This window comes from Drosophila simulans, chromosome 3R, assembly GCF_016746395.2.
Source record: "Drosophila simulans strain w501 chromosome 3R, Prin_Dsim_3.1, whole genome shotgun sequence".
Lineage (NCBI taxonomy): Eukaryota > Metazoa > Arthropoda > Insecta > Diptera > Drosophilidae > Drosophila > Drosophila simulans.
This window is the reverse complement of record NC_052523.2, coordinates 15,820,240-15,835,743: the sequence shown is the minus strand read 5'-3', so window position 1 is coordinate 15,835,743 and position 15,504 is coordinate 15,820,240. Positions and strand designations below refer to the sequence as shown.

The window sequence follows — 15,504 nt, the reverse complement described above, 5'->3', positions numbered from 1 at the left end:
ATCCACTCAATCCGTTTCCGTTTCCTGTTGCGTTCCACGATTATTTGTATTTTTTCCGCTCCCTTTGCTATATGAACACTGGCTGGCCTTGGGAAAAAGTCCAAGGTTAATCAGTTAGTAATTATCCTGGCTTGGTACTCCTGGCTTTCCCTTTCCAACAATTCACACCCGGAAAAACCCAAATCTTTGGCTCTACCTTTTCCTTGGACGTTGTTTGTTCTCGATGTGTGGTTGTAGTTCTCGTTGTTGAAGTTGATGTTGCTGCTGCTGCTGTTGCAGTCGTTGTTGTTCGTGCTCGTTGATGTTCTGACTTTCTAGTAGTAGTCTCGGCTTAACCCCCTAAAAACACTTAGGCGCGCCTTAACCCTCGAACTGCATTCCTTTGGCCTCAATGACAAGTTACTATTGTTGTGTTCTCTTACTGTTACTGATGCTTTAATTGCTTACTTGTTCCTCTTGCACCATTCACCATGTATATAGTCGATTCAATTAACTTAAAGTAATTGTTGTAATTTTTAATCTGCAGCTTCACCGGGTGCCGAAGGACCTCCAACTCCTCCCGGAGCGGTCAAGACATCGACGGCTTCGATTACCCTGAAATCGGCCACCCTGCCGCGTCGCAAGATTAACGCCAAGGCGGAGGTTCAGCTGGACATTAAGCCGCGAATTCCGGAACAAGGAGCCCCACCCCAACCGGCCATGCGTTTCAGCACGGAGATGCAACATCCGGTGGCCGATCTGCGCAGTGCCCCGCCCCGCGAGGGCCCCATCCCCTACAGCCCCATCAAGACAACGCTGCAGGCGAGGGCCACCAGTCTGGAGCCCAAGGAGCACGTCATCACCATCCAGCGACCGCCCACGCAGCATGCCTATGGGCGCACCAGTTCCAACACAACCACGCGGTGAGTACGGGTTAAGAGACGATGGTCATATAATTCGCGCTTTATTGCCTTTATTCCTCACTCTCGCCTCGTAAAGAAAATTCGATGTAATTGCTTAAATGGGCGCTCAAATTAAGGGGATCAGGCTTACAGTTCTCGTATGGCTTTCCATTTGATTCGGGATAAGAGGAGACCTTCCTTAAAGAAGTGTGTTACTATTAAAAGGCTGCTAAAATTGTTAAATATAATTGAAATTGAAAATCTATTCATATACGCTTTAAATACTAAATCAACGCCTTAATTTCCTGTGTAAGCTTATGATTGATTATGCATGTTTCATGACCTTTTGCAGTTCCGGCTCGCTGTCACGGCAGTCAACGGTGGAATCCGAGTCTGAGGGGACCACCACGGCCACGAACATGTCGCAGGCCACCATTACGAGCACCTCGCAGCCCATCAAGAAGAGTCCGCGGGAGTTTATCATCCCGATTGCCGTCGAGGGAGGCGGCTTCATTACGCCCCGGGAACGCAGCGTGGAGCCATCGGAATCGAGCCACACCACCAGCAGCCGCTCCACGTTCACCCGCCTGCGTCCATCCCGTCGCATTGGGTAAGGCTTTAAAGTTTAAGTTTCGTTTGGCCTGTGCAGTTTTCCTGACTGAAATTTCATTTCGTATGCAGCTCACTGTTAAGCGAGGCAGGCTTCGATGAGGGCTCGCCATTCCAAAAGATGCGCACCACGTCGATAACCCGGGATGGCGTCAGCGGAGGAGCCGAGGAGGAGGCGCGCTTCACCCCGCACCGACTCAGGTTTGCCAACATCCTTAACTTCCGATTATCCCTATCTTTATCAGATAGCTTTTCCTCTGGCCTGCGTCAAGGGAAATTGTATTCGTTTTCAAATATCTCAAACCAATTGGGAATAAATATTTTCAATAATCGTTTAAAGTTATTCAATTTAAATTAAAATACCTTTAATTTGAAATTGATATATTGATATATTTATCGTTATAGTAATACTTTTTCTTTGAGTGCACGGCATGAATACGTAACAGGATTGCTAAATTGAATCCTCGCAGCCTCCTTGACTGCCGTTTGATTCGGTTATTCTCATCCTTATGCAAATCTTCTTTTTCTCCCATTTGACACACCCGCAGAAGCTCAAGACCTGTCAAGAAAATTAGTCAAGACAACGATTCGCAAAGCTCCAACGAGGAGGACGATGACGACGACGATGGCTTCGAGATACTCACGGCGGAGAATCTGTTCTCGACTTTGCTGCAGCGGGTAAGACGTCATCCGTCCGCCATAATGTGACCCATCTCTCATCGGGATCCCATGCTCCTTTGCCCACTTCTAGGTGCGGGCCCTGACGAATCGTCTGAATGTCAACAGTGACCTGACGGCCGGATTCCCCAGCCATTCTAGTCGCCTGCTCACGGACATTTCGCGGCAGGCCCAAAGTCACAGTCCATTCTGGAGCCAGGGCAGTCCCTTTGCCAGGTGAGTGTACCCCCGCAACGGTGGGGAATTGAGGTTGAAGTGAACTGGAGTTGGAGTTGGAGTGGCAACTGAAAGTTGATTGCCATCCAGCCGGCTGCCAGTCAGTTAGTCTGCTTATGCAAACGTGTCACGGCACTGGCTCTAGTTAATAATTTCATTAAATTCAGCTGGAGCTGACTCTCCCGGAAAGTGAGTTGACTAAGAGCCGGCTTCTGTTGGCCAAAGACGAGTGCGATTTGCTATTCAGCTTTAAGTCCTAGCCTAACCATTGAATGACTGCTTTAACTCCATCCACCAACATTAACTGCAAATTTGTTGTCCATTTCTTACATGCTGCCCTCCACATGCCTTCCATCTAACAATTCAAACAAAAAACTCACCAACCATGCTTAAACTAATTATCCGCAAAGTGTGCTTAGATCTCAAGTTAGTTATACCTATAGCGAAACGGTCGAGAAGAAGAAAGTGTAAGTACCAAGGCTCGAAACGACTTTTTAATTGGTCGAGAGCTTTTAACCCCATGCTAAAAGTACAGTGACCAAATTTAAACGATTTTTTAAGATTGATGAGCTGCTTATAATATTCATGAATTTAGCTGATTTTAAAATCACTATCATTTAAATTTGGGAGTAAAACTCACTGTATGCTGCCTTTAAGCCATCTTAAATCACACTTCAGCCTCGCACACTTAAACCACCATCCATCAATCCATCCATTCATCCATGGCGCCCTCTACCTGGCTGTATCTCACCTGCTCCTGCACCTCCTCCTGCTTCCAGGTGCGGGGAGCGCTGGCTGAGGGCCTTGGACATTACGGAGCGGCTGCGTCGTTGGCTGGGCCACGCCCCCCAATGCTGCCTGTAAGTTGGCAACGTGTAGCGTACCGTGTACCGTGTGTAATGTGCAAGTCCCTCGGCAGAAAGTTCGATTAGCAGTGAATTCGCTGATGTATTGTTCTCACCTGTGTCCAACCGTTTCCATCTATCTGATATCCTTCACAGCCGCCTGAACAGCAGCAACAGCAGCGGACTGGGTGCTCCGTGGCGGCACAGCATGTCCCGGGACCTGGGCAGCGACATGGAATCGATGTTCTCGCGCACGGGGGCCACGCTGCCAAGAGGTGAATATCACAGAATAAAGAGTAAATACCTAGATCAGTAGTGAGACACGCCATTCAGAGCCGGAAATGTGCCGGCGATCTGGTGCCGCAACGATGAAGCCACACAGACAAACAGAAAAGAAAAGTTAAACAAATAGTAGAACTAAAGAAAAGCGCTGCAACGTATGCTACGTAATTAAGAGTACTTTCAATTTCAATATGCCTATATTGTATACTTAAACCTGTTTTATTTCAAGTAGTTTTTGATGTCTGCTAAACAAAAAAAACAATCAACTGAACACAGATCACCGATCAAGTGAATTACCTTGTCTTATTAGTCTAAACCTTATATTGTCCCACAAATCCAGATAAAACAATAGCCAAACAAAAAACACACAACAATTAATCATAAGTGTCTACTGTAATTATCAAGTGAAAATGCCAATTAATACTTAAACAATGACAAACCATTATTTCCGTTGAAGACTATATTTATTTGATTTACTGTTTTGTGTGCGCGCACAGTTCTTAATAGCATAATTCAATCTCTATCAATATTCACTCTATATCTATCTCTATCAAGTGAACTATCTATAACTATATATATCTAAATGCTGTCTGTCTTAGAAAACCACTCTTTTGTTATTAACCCATAATGCCGCTGACGCTTACAAACCTAAATCTATTTATTGCTCAACAAAAGAGGCGAAATCCACCCCACTTCCTCCTTTAACTTATGCACTATTTATTTATTTATTATTATTTACCCCCCGTTTATTATTTGCCTTTCAAATTTTTGTTCTGCACTCATGCAATGATGATGAAATAAAGTTACAAAGCAAGGAGGAGCCAAGAATTTGTTAAGTCAATAAAAGTGTAATCAAATCGTATTCAAAGTTCTGTATGCCAGCGCAGTAACATATAGAGAAACGCTCAAGGAATATATATATTCATGTATGGCGAACCCGAATCAGGCTTAACCCTTGACCTAAATGTTATGCGAATTGAGATGATGATGAAAATGAGAATGAAAATGTTGATGGCGACCTGAGGAGATTGTACTTATTGTTAACAATGAAATAAACTAAAGCGAATGAAACCAACACCTAATAACTTTACTACGTTTTGCAGTGAGAACAACCACATAGATGACAATAAAAAAAAACAATTCAAAACGAAAGAAGACAAAACCTTTTCTTATTTTATTTGAGGTGACCACTGAGATTTTGTTTTCGCAACCAAAAGAATTGTTCGATATAAACTTTCTTTGGTAAATTAATTGTTGTACAGTTTTTTATGCAAATGGCCCCGCTACCTTAAATTTGTTTTAGTTTTACCAACTCGTTATATACAAATATATACATATATATATTTCTAGATATATATATCTATCCCTCACCAACAACAAACAAACAAACAAACGAACTACAAGTTTTCTAATGCGCTAACCCAAAAACCAAAGACAAAGTTTCAAGTTGATTTTCCCAGTTCTTTCTATTTTTTGATGTTTTTTATTAGTTACAAACAAAATTTGAGCCTGAAAATGCCAAAAGCCGAATAATCAGTAAACGAAATTAAAACCAAAATTTGTGTTGTACAAGAAGTTTATTTGTTTAACACCACTAAGCTCACACGCACACACATACCTGCCAATACAAATACATGCGCACCAACCTACCAACACACCCAAAGCTTCTCAATGTAGTTGACTCTGTCCACGCTGTTAAAAAACCGCCAACCAACAAACCAGCTAAAAACCAACCAACAACTAACTTGGCACTAAAAAAAAAATTGTAAAAAAAAACAAAAACAAATATCTGAGTTCTGGGCTTTTTTTTGGATAAATTGTAAATCGAGTAATTTGTAATTGTGATCCCAAACGACAATCTCTTTTGATGTGAAACAGAGTTGATGATGGGGCCAAGAACCCAAGAAAAAAATGTCCAAAACTTTGAATACGATAATGTACAGAACTGAAACTCTCTCAGCTACTAATCAATCAAACTTATTACGTTCATCATCATTCCATACCGTAGAGAATCCCTAACCCGAAAGTCATGACCAAATGCCATCTCCGTAGTGAATCGTAGTTAGTAGAGTGTTACTTAAGTGATTTGCAATTCAATTCGCCAGCCGATGATTCGATGTATTACAAATAATGATTTTATTATTGGCCGTTTACACACGTTTCGTACTTACTTTCGTTTACAGTTGGTTTAACTACTTTAACTACTACTACCACGCCCACAAAGCATGTTATAACCATTAACCAGAGTCCGTTCAGAACCGCCAACAAATCGCATCCGGGCCATTTCGCCACGGCCACGACCACGGCCAAAACGGTGGCCGTAGCCGTTGCCGGCGTTCCGAAGCAGCTAACAATAACCACCACGACCACCACCAACAGCAATTGCAGCAGTAACAACGCAAACGCCAACGGCAGGAGCAGACCGCCAACAGTCATCCCGGCCATAACCGCAACCACACCCCAGCTGGCCAAAACCACTAGCAGTAGCACCACCGCCACCATCACCGCCACCGCAACCGAAGGCCCAAGGAAGCCATAAGCCAAGCCACCAAGTGGGTGGTGGTGTAGGTGGCTGGGTGGTGCTGCTCCTATTAGACTGCCCAAAAAACAAGTTCCATTTTTTATGTTGCCAAAATTCGATTAGCATATCTGTTCGTTGTTTAAATACTTGTTTTCACTTTTGCTATTTAATTGAAAAACTTTTAATTAACTGCCAGCCAGACGAGCAGCTGGAATTCGACTTTTAACTGTTAATATATTTTTTAAAATTGAATGGAAAAGCGTGTAATTTTTATTTAAGGCAGCAGTAGCGCAACCACATTCCCTCAGTACAATGAACATTGTATTATTGTGATTTTGATTTTAAAATTAATTTTAAACCTCAACGAGTTACTCATACTCCAGTCATTTTTACTCAAATCCATTCGCCTCAGTCAAGCAATTCCTCTGGCGCAAAAGCTTCAAGCATACCAACTAAGCAATACTTTTACTTAATATCTAATACTAAAATCGGTAGATGAAAACTGAATACCCAAACAACTGATAACCGAGAACTAAACACTTAATCCGAAGAACCATAAAATATGAAACTATTTTTATACCAACGCCAAGTGAAATAAAACATGAAATCCAAATTGACCAGCATTTTTGTTACCGCCCGTTTCCGTATTCCTGCACGTAAGCTAATCCCAGTTGTTTTTTGATTTTGTTAACCTTTGTTGGATACTCGTAATCCTACATCCTGCAAGTTTGTTAAGTGTTCGAGTTGAAGCTTCTCCGCTTTGATTGCGTCTCTGGAAAGTAATTCTTTTGGTTGCCAAAACGAAAACGAGAAAAGTTTTCAGATCTCTGGGGCTGATGAAGTGGGGCAGTCAATCAATCAATCATTGCACTCGCCATGTAAGTAACCCTGAATAATTGAAGTCTATCAGTTAATTTGGCAAGTAAGTGGAGTTATTTTTCAATCATATAGACGTTTGTTTTGTGTTCTATGAGATAGGCCACATCATTATATTGTCTATGGCATCTTAACCATTCACAGGCCATCATCAAGGCAAGGGCAAGCCCAGTTCAGCTCCCGCCCAAGGGGAAAAGGGTGCCACCACGCTCTCTTCAGCGAGCACTGCAAACAGCGATGAGCCCTTGGACCTGGCCGATCTGGATCTTTCAAGACTACGTCTCAGCAAGAAGGATTTGGAAACACTGTCTAGCATAACTCCTGGATTGCCCAAGTGTTTCCAGGAACAGCTACTTGCAAAACTGCCACCCACTCAAGCTCGCAAGCTATCACGCACCTTGAGCGTTCAGACCAGTGCACCCAGTAGTGCCTCCACTCCCAAGGTTTACAAGCGCAGTCAAAGTAGTGGAAGGGGTTACCAGCCGGAGCAACAGCCACAGGAGGAGCTGTCTAAACCACCAACAACTGACGCCCCCAAGACGACTTCAGCGAGTACAGCGATTTACAGGCGAAGCCTCAGTCGCAGTCAGGCCCCCACGCCAAATTCTGGTCAGGATGCCGACAGCCGAGCAGCCCAAACGACTAAAAGCCGCAGCAGCAGTGTCTGTCGAGATGACTATGGGAAATCCTCACTCTGCAGCAGCAGCACTTACACCAGCGACATTAGCGAAAAGTACAAGTACTACTCGCCGTATCTGAGCAAGTCCAGCAATGTAAGTCCATCGATAGCTTCAAAGGATGCCCCAGAGAAGCGATACAGTGGTGGACTAGGACGTCCTCCGAGTGGCTGTCTCTCGCCTCCACCGCAATTGCCGCAAGTTGCAGCCACTGAGGGCACAAGTTCCCTGAGGGTTGGACGTTCCTCGCAGCGTCGGATTTCCCGCTTTCTGCGTCCCGACTTCTTTGATGAACCTAGGGATCGTGAAACCCAGAGCATGCTTAGGGAAATACGGGAAAAGTCCATCGATCGCCAGGATCAGGAGCAGACCCAGGCACAGGACTTGAGACGTCGCAAGCATAGTTTGCCCAATGTGGAGCAAGCGGAGCAACCTGCTGAAACGGCACCCATTAGATCCTCCATGCGCCATTCACGCAACAAGAGCATGGAGTTGTTTACAGAAGCCGAATCAAATGGCCAAGCTAGGGATACTGTGAAGACATCAACATCCCGGCAACGAAGTGTTTCGAAGGCTCGAGAATTGGAAACGGAACTGGACAAACACGAACTGGCAGATAAAATCCTCCAGGAGCTGCAGCTCCTGTCCGCTGTAAGAAGCCAACATGATCAGACTCAGGAGTCGGAGAAAGCAGAAGAGACATCCACCATTAAAAAGATAAGGAAGTTGAAACCCAAGGAATCCAACGAACCAGAGGCAACGAAAATCGCGTCAACAACTACCTCAAGTACAACCACTTTGGTGAGGAAGGTTAAGAAGGTGGTTAAGAAATCCGACGAGACCCCCAAGACACCTGGATCTGAAAATGCAGATCTCGCTAGCTCTGCACCAAAGGAAACGAAATTAAAGCGTCCCAAATCCTATCCCATGAAAGATCTTGGATTAAGTCTTAAATCATCAACCGATCTCCCAGAACCGACTACATCACTTCTACCCACTAAATTACCCAGCAAACTCCCCTCAGGGAACACCAATGAATCCGCAGTGGAACCAGCTCCGCGCGAGAGTCGCCTGATGAGGCCGAAAAGCTACCCGGCCACCAAACTAGCCACTCCTAAGGAACTGCGCAAAGTTACACGAAGTGGAGTTGCCATTCCCACAATAACAGAAGCTATACCCACTCCCTCGGCTATGCCAACGCCCACTAGTTCCAAGTCCACTTCGGAGGAGAAATCGATGTCGGCCACACCAACCGGAACTATGTCTGCCGTAACGGATGCCAAGGATACAGTATCTTCTTCCAGCGACTCGCGGCCCACGACCATTAAGAAAATCATTAAGGTGTCGAAGAAGTCCAAGCTAATGCCACCTACGCCAGTGACACCAACCACTCCAACCACGACTGCTACCACCACTGCAAGCACCACACCAGTAGAAACCTCTAAGGAGTCTAGTCCGGTCATTAAGCCCAAGGAAAAGTCACCGGAAAAGAAACCCAGCAAGGGTTTGCTTTACGCTTTGGGACAGAAGTTTGAGAAACTACGAGACTCCGCCATGAGCAAGGAGAAAAAGGCTGGTTCTACTGGAGCAGCGGCATCTTTGGCCTGCACCCAAAAGCAAGGATCTCCCGAAGAACGCAGCTCTCCAGAAAAGTATAAGAAAAACGTTTCGGATACAGAGAAGTCCCAACAAACTGGACTCTCCGACGACAAACGGGTGGATAAGCGATCCCGGTTTGACACCATGCTACGCTCTTTAAGGGAGAGATCCGTACCCAGATCACAGTCCAATGGACGCGTTAGTCCGAAGCGAGCTGCAAGTGTGGAAGAGCTCCACGCTGGATGCCCAGAGGGGCAGGGAAAACAAGGCGGAGCAGTTAACAAGATGTTCGGCGGTTTGTTGCGTCGATTTGACAGGGAGAGCAGCGAACAACGCCGGGTGAGAAGCACCCGATCTACCAGCAACATAGAGCGACAGGTTCGCGAAGAACAGGATCAGCTGCTGGACGCCTCGCTACCAACATCGCCAATCTATCAGAATGTGGTAAAGAGCACGAAAAGCAAAGTCACTTCAACGGCAAATGGCGAAGAGAATTGCAATTGCGAAACAGCATGCCCAGATTGCAGGCCAAACAAAGGACAGAACTTGACCACCAGCGGTGCTCCAACCAACACAACAACGCCCAGCAGCAAGGAGAAGCGGAAGGGTCTGATGCTTGATCTGGCCAGCGCAAATGTACCCGGCAGTGGTGCCCCCAGCTCGGTGACCACCGCCACCACAACTACAACAAGTGGAAGCAGCTATCGGGGATCTAAAACCAATCCGGCTTTGATCAATGGAAATGGAGGACTGGGAATGGGCATCTACTCGAATCTGCCTCCCTATCCGGGAGCCATGAAAAGTGCCAGCTCCAACAACAGCTCCAGCCAGCAGTCCATGGAGAATGCCACCAACAATAACTCAACAAATACCAATAATAATTGCAGTTCGCAAACTTCTGGCTATAGAACCTCATCGGCACACGAGATTAATCGGAATAATCCGCTCTTGACGCCCTCCTTCGAAAACATTGCCAACTACTCCTCGGACTCAAGGAGCTACCAAGATGACTGCGCCTCCACCTCGACTTTCCTATCGCCCACCGAAGAACCGGAGTTGTATTTCGACAATTGGTCCATATGCTCCGAGGACAACTACATGTTGCACGCGACGCCCTCGCCCACAGTTTCCCGGTTGTCAAGAGCTTCCCTGTCCTCGCCCACTCGTTGCTCCGAGAGCTCTGATCCCAACGAGAGTGTGATCGACAGGATTAAACGGCGTAGCTTTTACAGTCGATTCAATGAGCAGAAAAAACCAAGACGCACCAGCAGCATTGTCGGTCCATCGGCGGTGAGGGATTACTACCGGGAGCAACAAGCGGCAGTTAAGGCGCGCTCCAGTAACAAACTCCATGCTCCGGACATGGATCCACCACCAAGAGCTCATTCGCCGGACATAGCCCAGCAGTTCTTTAGACCCCTGAAACTGAGTCCCGTGGGAACGGAGCTAAAGCCACCTGTTTACCACTCCACTTTGGACTACTCTGCATCATCGGCGGGGGCCACCAGCAAACCAAGGAAGAGTCTGAATGACATTAGAAATACCTCGCCCTCTTTCCTCAGCAAACGTTACGAGACCACCGATTACAGTTCGGTGCCAATGCGATACAAGAGCTCCTCCAGCTCGAGTCCAAGTAATGGAGCCATTGCCAGCGGCTATTACAACACCTACAATCCGAAGCGTAGATCTTCGTATACGCTCAATGGTAGTCTGCCTACAGCGACCAGTGGAAGCAGTGCAGCAGGGAGCAGCCACCTGGATGGATACGCCACCCTGGGCAGGAGATCCCTTCGTCCATACGACCATCGAACGATGTCCCTGCTGGAGCCACCGACCTCGAGCAGCAGTCGTAGTGGCGAAGGGGTTTCCTACCAAAGGCGTGAAGCAAGAACACCGGTTAGAGACTACACATCCAGCATTTCGCGGTGAGTTAAATGAATTTCAAGAGGAATTAGTGAATATAATTTGATATGTATTCCAGATCTGGATCGCGTTACCGCACTTCATCGGCCACTCGCAGTCCAACAAACATTTGATGTACCACACCGCAGAATGGCTTCTGCATCTTCTGCTACTACTCCAAACGGAAGAAGACGAGTCCCGGCCACGGAATCGGAAGTGGGCACGGACATGGCCAGGCCATGAGCACGCCGCCCAACACCACAGCCTCATCGTCATCCTCGCGTGCCAGCAGCGGCGGCACCAAGAAGCAACAGCTTCATCCCGCCCCCATACAAAACCATCATTACCACCACCAAAATGAACAGCACAAGTTCTAGACTGGAGCCTCGAGGTTCCCTGCGATCCGATCCCAAATCCCCAATACCATTCTACCCAATACCAAACCCCCCACTTAGGCATAAAGATTTTTGATAATTTTTTAATGGAACTTAGCCAAAGTTATACTCTAGTGCAGACTTTTGAACGCTGCCCCTAGTCGTAGGTTTGTTGTAGTTTGGATATAGCGGAGTTTCAGCCATAGATCGTGACTCAATAATGCACATTTGCATATATATATACGATTTTCAAATGATTGTGCCTTGGTTCCTTCGGCGGTTTTAGATTTAGCCAATAGCCATAAAACGTTGATTTTAATCTATAAGTGTGTAAGCGGAACGGAAGCGGAAACAGATAGGGAAAAAGGGAGACCGGAAGTAAACAAGAGACGTGTTTCACAATATATGTATATGTATTTTCTATGCTATTTTTGTGAGGATACCTCGCGCCGAAAATGCGTTAAAATTTCTATTATATAAATTTTAACAACAATTTTTTTGCATTATACAGAACTGATGGATTGTTTTCAAGATTTGAATAGAGTTTAATAGCGACAACTTTCGTTTGCTAGGTCTATTGATGTTATTGCAAAATAATAGAAAATATGCGAGTTGGTAGCGAAACGGAAGAGTGTTAGGTAATCGTAGCAACAAACAATAAGCGAATTTAAAGAGCAAATTAACAGAAACACGGAACAAAAAATAATAGATCTAGAGTTTTGGGTAGCATCCGAATTCGAAGTTCAAATTGTAATTAGAGCGCGAGCACGAAAAGTGTTTTCTAAAAATAAATAAAAACCAAGTCACCAATTGAATGGCTCTTATTTGCATTTTTTCCCACGATCAGCTTTGCTTCTGGAGCTTGTAAGTCGGCATGAACGGAATATAGTAGGTCCACTTCCAACGACGAATGGCATCCATGCCAAGTGGAAAATCGTAGTCGGTGGCTGTGCCATCATTAACATTGTCATCGCCCAGGGGCATCTCGTTTGCCCAGTCGATTAGGCCCCTCTCCTCCGGCGTTCCTGGGATTATATTGTCCAGCAAGCATCCCAAAACTCCACCCACGAGAATTGTAGTGCCCAGTAGCACCGATAACGTTGAGTCCACGGTCTTGTTTCCGGTATCAATAGCTCCAGGGTTCTTCTGCATCCAGCGGCACAATACCATCGGGAAAAATATGGAGAGTCCGAGTATGTAAAGATTCCTTGCGGACCGCAGATCCACATACTGTAGGGTGGACAGCCCGAAGGCTATAATCATGCCAAACATCACGCAAAAGATTCCGCCCACCACCGAGTCGGGAATGAGAATGAAGATGGCTCCAAACTTTCCAATTACCCCCTGGAGGACCATTATCAAGGCAGCCCACTGGATTACACGTCGGGATCCAATCTGAAATGAAGATATTTATATTTCCATTAACTTCAACTTTAGGGTTCTGTTTTATATAGATTACCTTGGTGACCCCGATGGCGCCAACATTCTCTCCAAAGGTATTGGTTCCATTTCCAGCTCCCCACAGACCGGCGAGGACAGTGCCCAAACCCTCGGTACCGATTCCTCGATTGATCGCGTGGAGCGGAGGCGAGTGGGCGCCGGACATCTGTGACACCGTTGGATAGTAGCTAAGTGACTCCACCGTGCAGGCCAGTACTCCGGCCAACATGCCCAGCACACCGGACAGCGTAACCGATGGCCAGCCAAACTGTCCCGGATACGGCACATAGAACCACTTTGCACTGGTCAGCACATTCAAGCGAACATCCGTGCGAGAGGGATGTGACGGAGGAAAGACATCCGTGGCTGTCAGAATGCCGCACAGACCCCACATTATCATGATGGTCAGCAGTACGGGAAAGAGGCGGAACAACTGGAACTGGCGAACCTCCAAGCCGTGACCCTTGCGGTAGGCTAAGATTGGCACGGGAACATTCGACATTATTTGCGAAAAGAGTGTCAGCATTCCAGTGGTTCTATAAGAAAGATTGGAACACAAAAAACAGATTAATAAGCTATAAAATTTCTATAAACGTTTAAACATTTATCATAGGTACTAATGCTTTTTTAATTGAAAACGGTAGACTTTGGCAATCGAGTATTTCGTCCGTATTAAATCTAATTAATAACTACTATAATTATCTGGGCTAAACCCAGATATAGTGCTTTCTATCAGTCATACTCACCCCACGGCAATGCCCCAATGCTTGGAGGCGGTTTCAGCTGCGTGCTCGAATAGCGTTAGACCCACCAGGGACACAGTGGGTACAATGGTCAATGGAGTTACGTACTTAAGGATTTTCCCCACCAGACCAGTGTAGCCCAGGATAACTTGCACCATGGCGGACACGGCAATCGCGCCGGATAGCTCCCGCATACGCACTTGCCATAGTTCCTCCCGCTCGGCCTCGTCCATGGCATCCATTACGGCCTGCTCTGGGCACTTCCACTGCGGCAGGGCCAAGATGGCAAGGGTGGGCACCAAGAACGATATAGTTCCGCCCTGAACAATGGGCAAACGGACGCCCCACGTGGCCTGGAAGTAGGTAACGATGCCCGTGACGAAAATCATCGTTGAGATGATGATGCCCCGGTTGGCGTCCTCATCGGACATGCACAACGCCGGCGTCAGGATGAAAGGTATGGAAACAATGGCTCCAATCATGGTCAGGTAGTGCTGGAATGCGAGGAAGATGCTCAGGTACCATGGGGGATTGTCGTTGATGGCGTAGAGCAGTTGCGGCTTGGGTTTCTCATTACTTGGAGGCGTGCTAGCTGCTTGAGAGTGGGACTTGGACGCATCTGTCTAGAAATTAATCAATATTCAACATTCAATTATTCTCAACTAAGCACTGCTCAAAAGACTACAGTTTTTATTTTATATAAATTGTTTTTCTTTTAATTAAATCCCTTTTTCAATCGGCATTTCCCTATTTGTAAAAGGATGATCAATGGGCATCGTACAATTTCAATTTGTTACTATCAATTAATTAATACTTCAAAGTAAAATCAATAATATTATTGATCAGTGTAATTATATTTTCTTAATGCAAATATCTATTTGTTTATGCAAATGAGTGGTTTTTAGTATCGGGCATAGAGATATTCTCCCATTTTATTGTATAATTGCAGAGTACGGAAAATTCATTGTTTTATTTATGAGATTTGCTATTAAAGTTGTGAATTTATTAACATAACAATATGGCTTAACACGCCCCATGGGGGGCGGAATTTAATCTTGGCCCGAGTTTGACTGACGGCTCTGGTCTCCAATCGTGATTAATTGAGCGTTAGTATCAGTGCTGCGATCGCGGGCGCCGGTTTTTTCTCAGCTTGTTGAGATCAGTGATTTTAATCAGACCATAAATTAATAGCTGATGAGCTGTGGTGGTACTTAATAAATAAGCTTGTTGTCAACTCCAGCATTGCGGACCGATAGGAATGCGCCGCATAAATATGACAAATCGTTTCGATTGGCAGTTACTTACTGCCACAGATCGTTGAGAAAATAATTTGTGAATGAACTGTTAATTGCTGGGTGTTATCTCAGCGTCTTACCCTTTGAAAACACATATGTATAGCACATCGGCAACAATTAAGTGGGAAATGCAATTGAGTGAAGAAGTGCCAAGCAAAACAAAATCCGATAAAAATCAAAATGGGAACAGATCAATTGGGTGAATTCCTCTTACATAAAACCACGCGTTCAGTTATTATGGTTATGCAAGGAAACATTGGACTTACGGCGTCCTCGATGGTAACATTGTTCAGCTCCATGATCAGGCGAGCTCACACTTTATATCCGCCATAAACTAATTGGGCTAACGCACGGAAAAGACTCCCGAACAATTCCGCTGTACGTCCGATCGCGACAAGGTCCCGAGACTCAATGGCGAGATCTATCAATCTGAAATGTTTTATCGCAGAGAGCTGGAAGCCTTCGGTTAAAGAGCATCTGATTGCACTCGTGCTCTCTAGAATGGTTCTCTACACAGAACAGGGCATGGTGAAAGTGAAATAAATTAACTTGCCAATTCACAATTC

At 45.6% G+C, this 15,504-nt stretch overlaps 2 protein-coding genes across 15 annotated transcripts in view; one reads left to right on the top strand and one right to left on the bottom strand.

Annotated features, from left to right (window-relative positions):
* Positions 1-12,275, top strand: part of LOC6728657 (serine/threonine-protein kinase par-1) — a 44,375-nt gene extending 32,100 nt beyond the window's left edge. For 5 of the 14 annotated variants that reach the window (XM_039295174.2, XM_016175095.3, XM_016175090.3 and 2 more), the window contains 9 exons: positions 527-902; positions 1,234-1,491; positions 1,563-1,691; positions 2,039-2,168; positions 2,242-2,384; positions 2,795-2,851; positions 3,386-3,504; positions 7,053-11,109; positions 11,166-12,275. In XM_039295174.2, coding sequence (XP_039151108.1) covers positions 527-902; positions 1,234-1,491; positions 1,563-1,691; positions 2,039-2,168; positions 2,242-2,384; positions 2,795-2,851; positions 3,386-3,504; positions 7,053-11,109; positions 11,166-11,220 — 5,324 coding nt within the window. In that variant the 3' untranslated portion in view covers positions 11,221-12,275. Of the gene's footprint in view, positions 1-526; positions 903-1,233; positions 1,492-1,562; positions 1,692-2,038; positions 2,169-2,241; positions 2,385-2,794; positions 2,852-3,385; positions 4,587-5,694; positions 6,643-7,052; positions 11,110-11,165 lie in introns of those variants that run through there. The other 9 variants (XM_016175089.3, XM_016175094.3, XM_039295175.2 and 6 more) reach the window with 7 other exon arrangements.
* Positions 11,855-15,373, bottom strand: LOC6728655 (solute carrier family 23 member 2). Its single transcript, XM_002103959.4, has 4 exons — positions 15,205-15,373; positions 13,647-14,266; positions 12,920-13,436; positions 11,855-12,855 (listed from the first exon to the last, which is right to left on the bottom strand). Exons 1-4 carry the CDS (start codon positions 15,235-15,237, stop codon positions 12,304-12,306), a joined length of 1,722 nt encoding a protein of 573 aa, XP_002103995.1. The 5' UTR covers positions 15,238-15,373; the 3' UTR covers positions 11,855-12,303.
* Between the last annotated feature and the right edge of the window lie 131 nt (positions 15,374-15,504).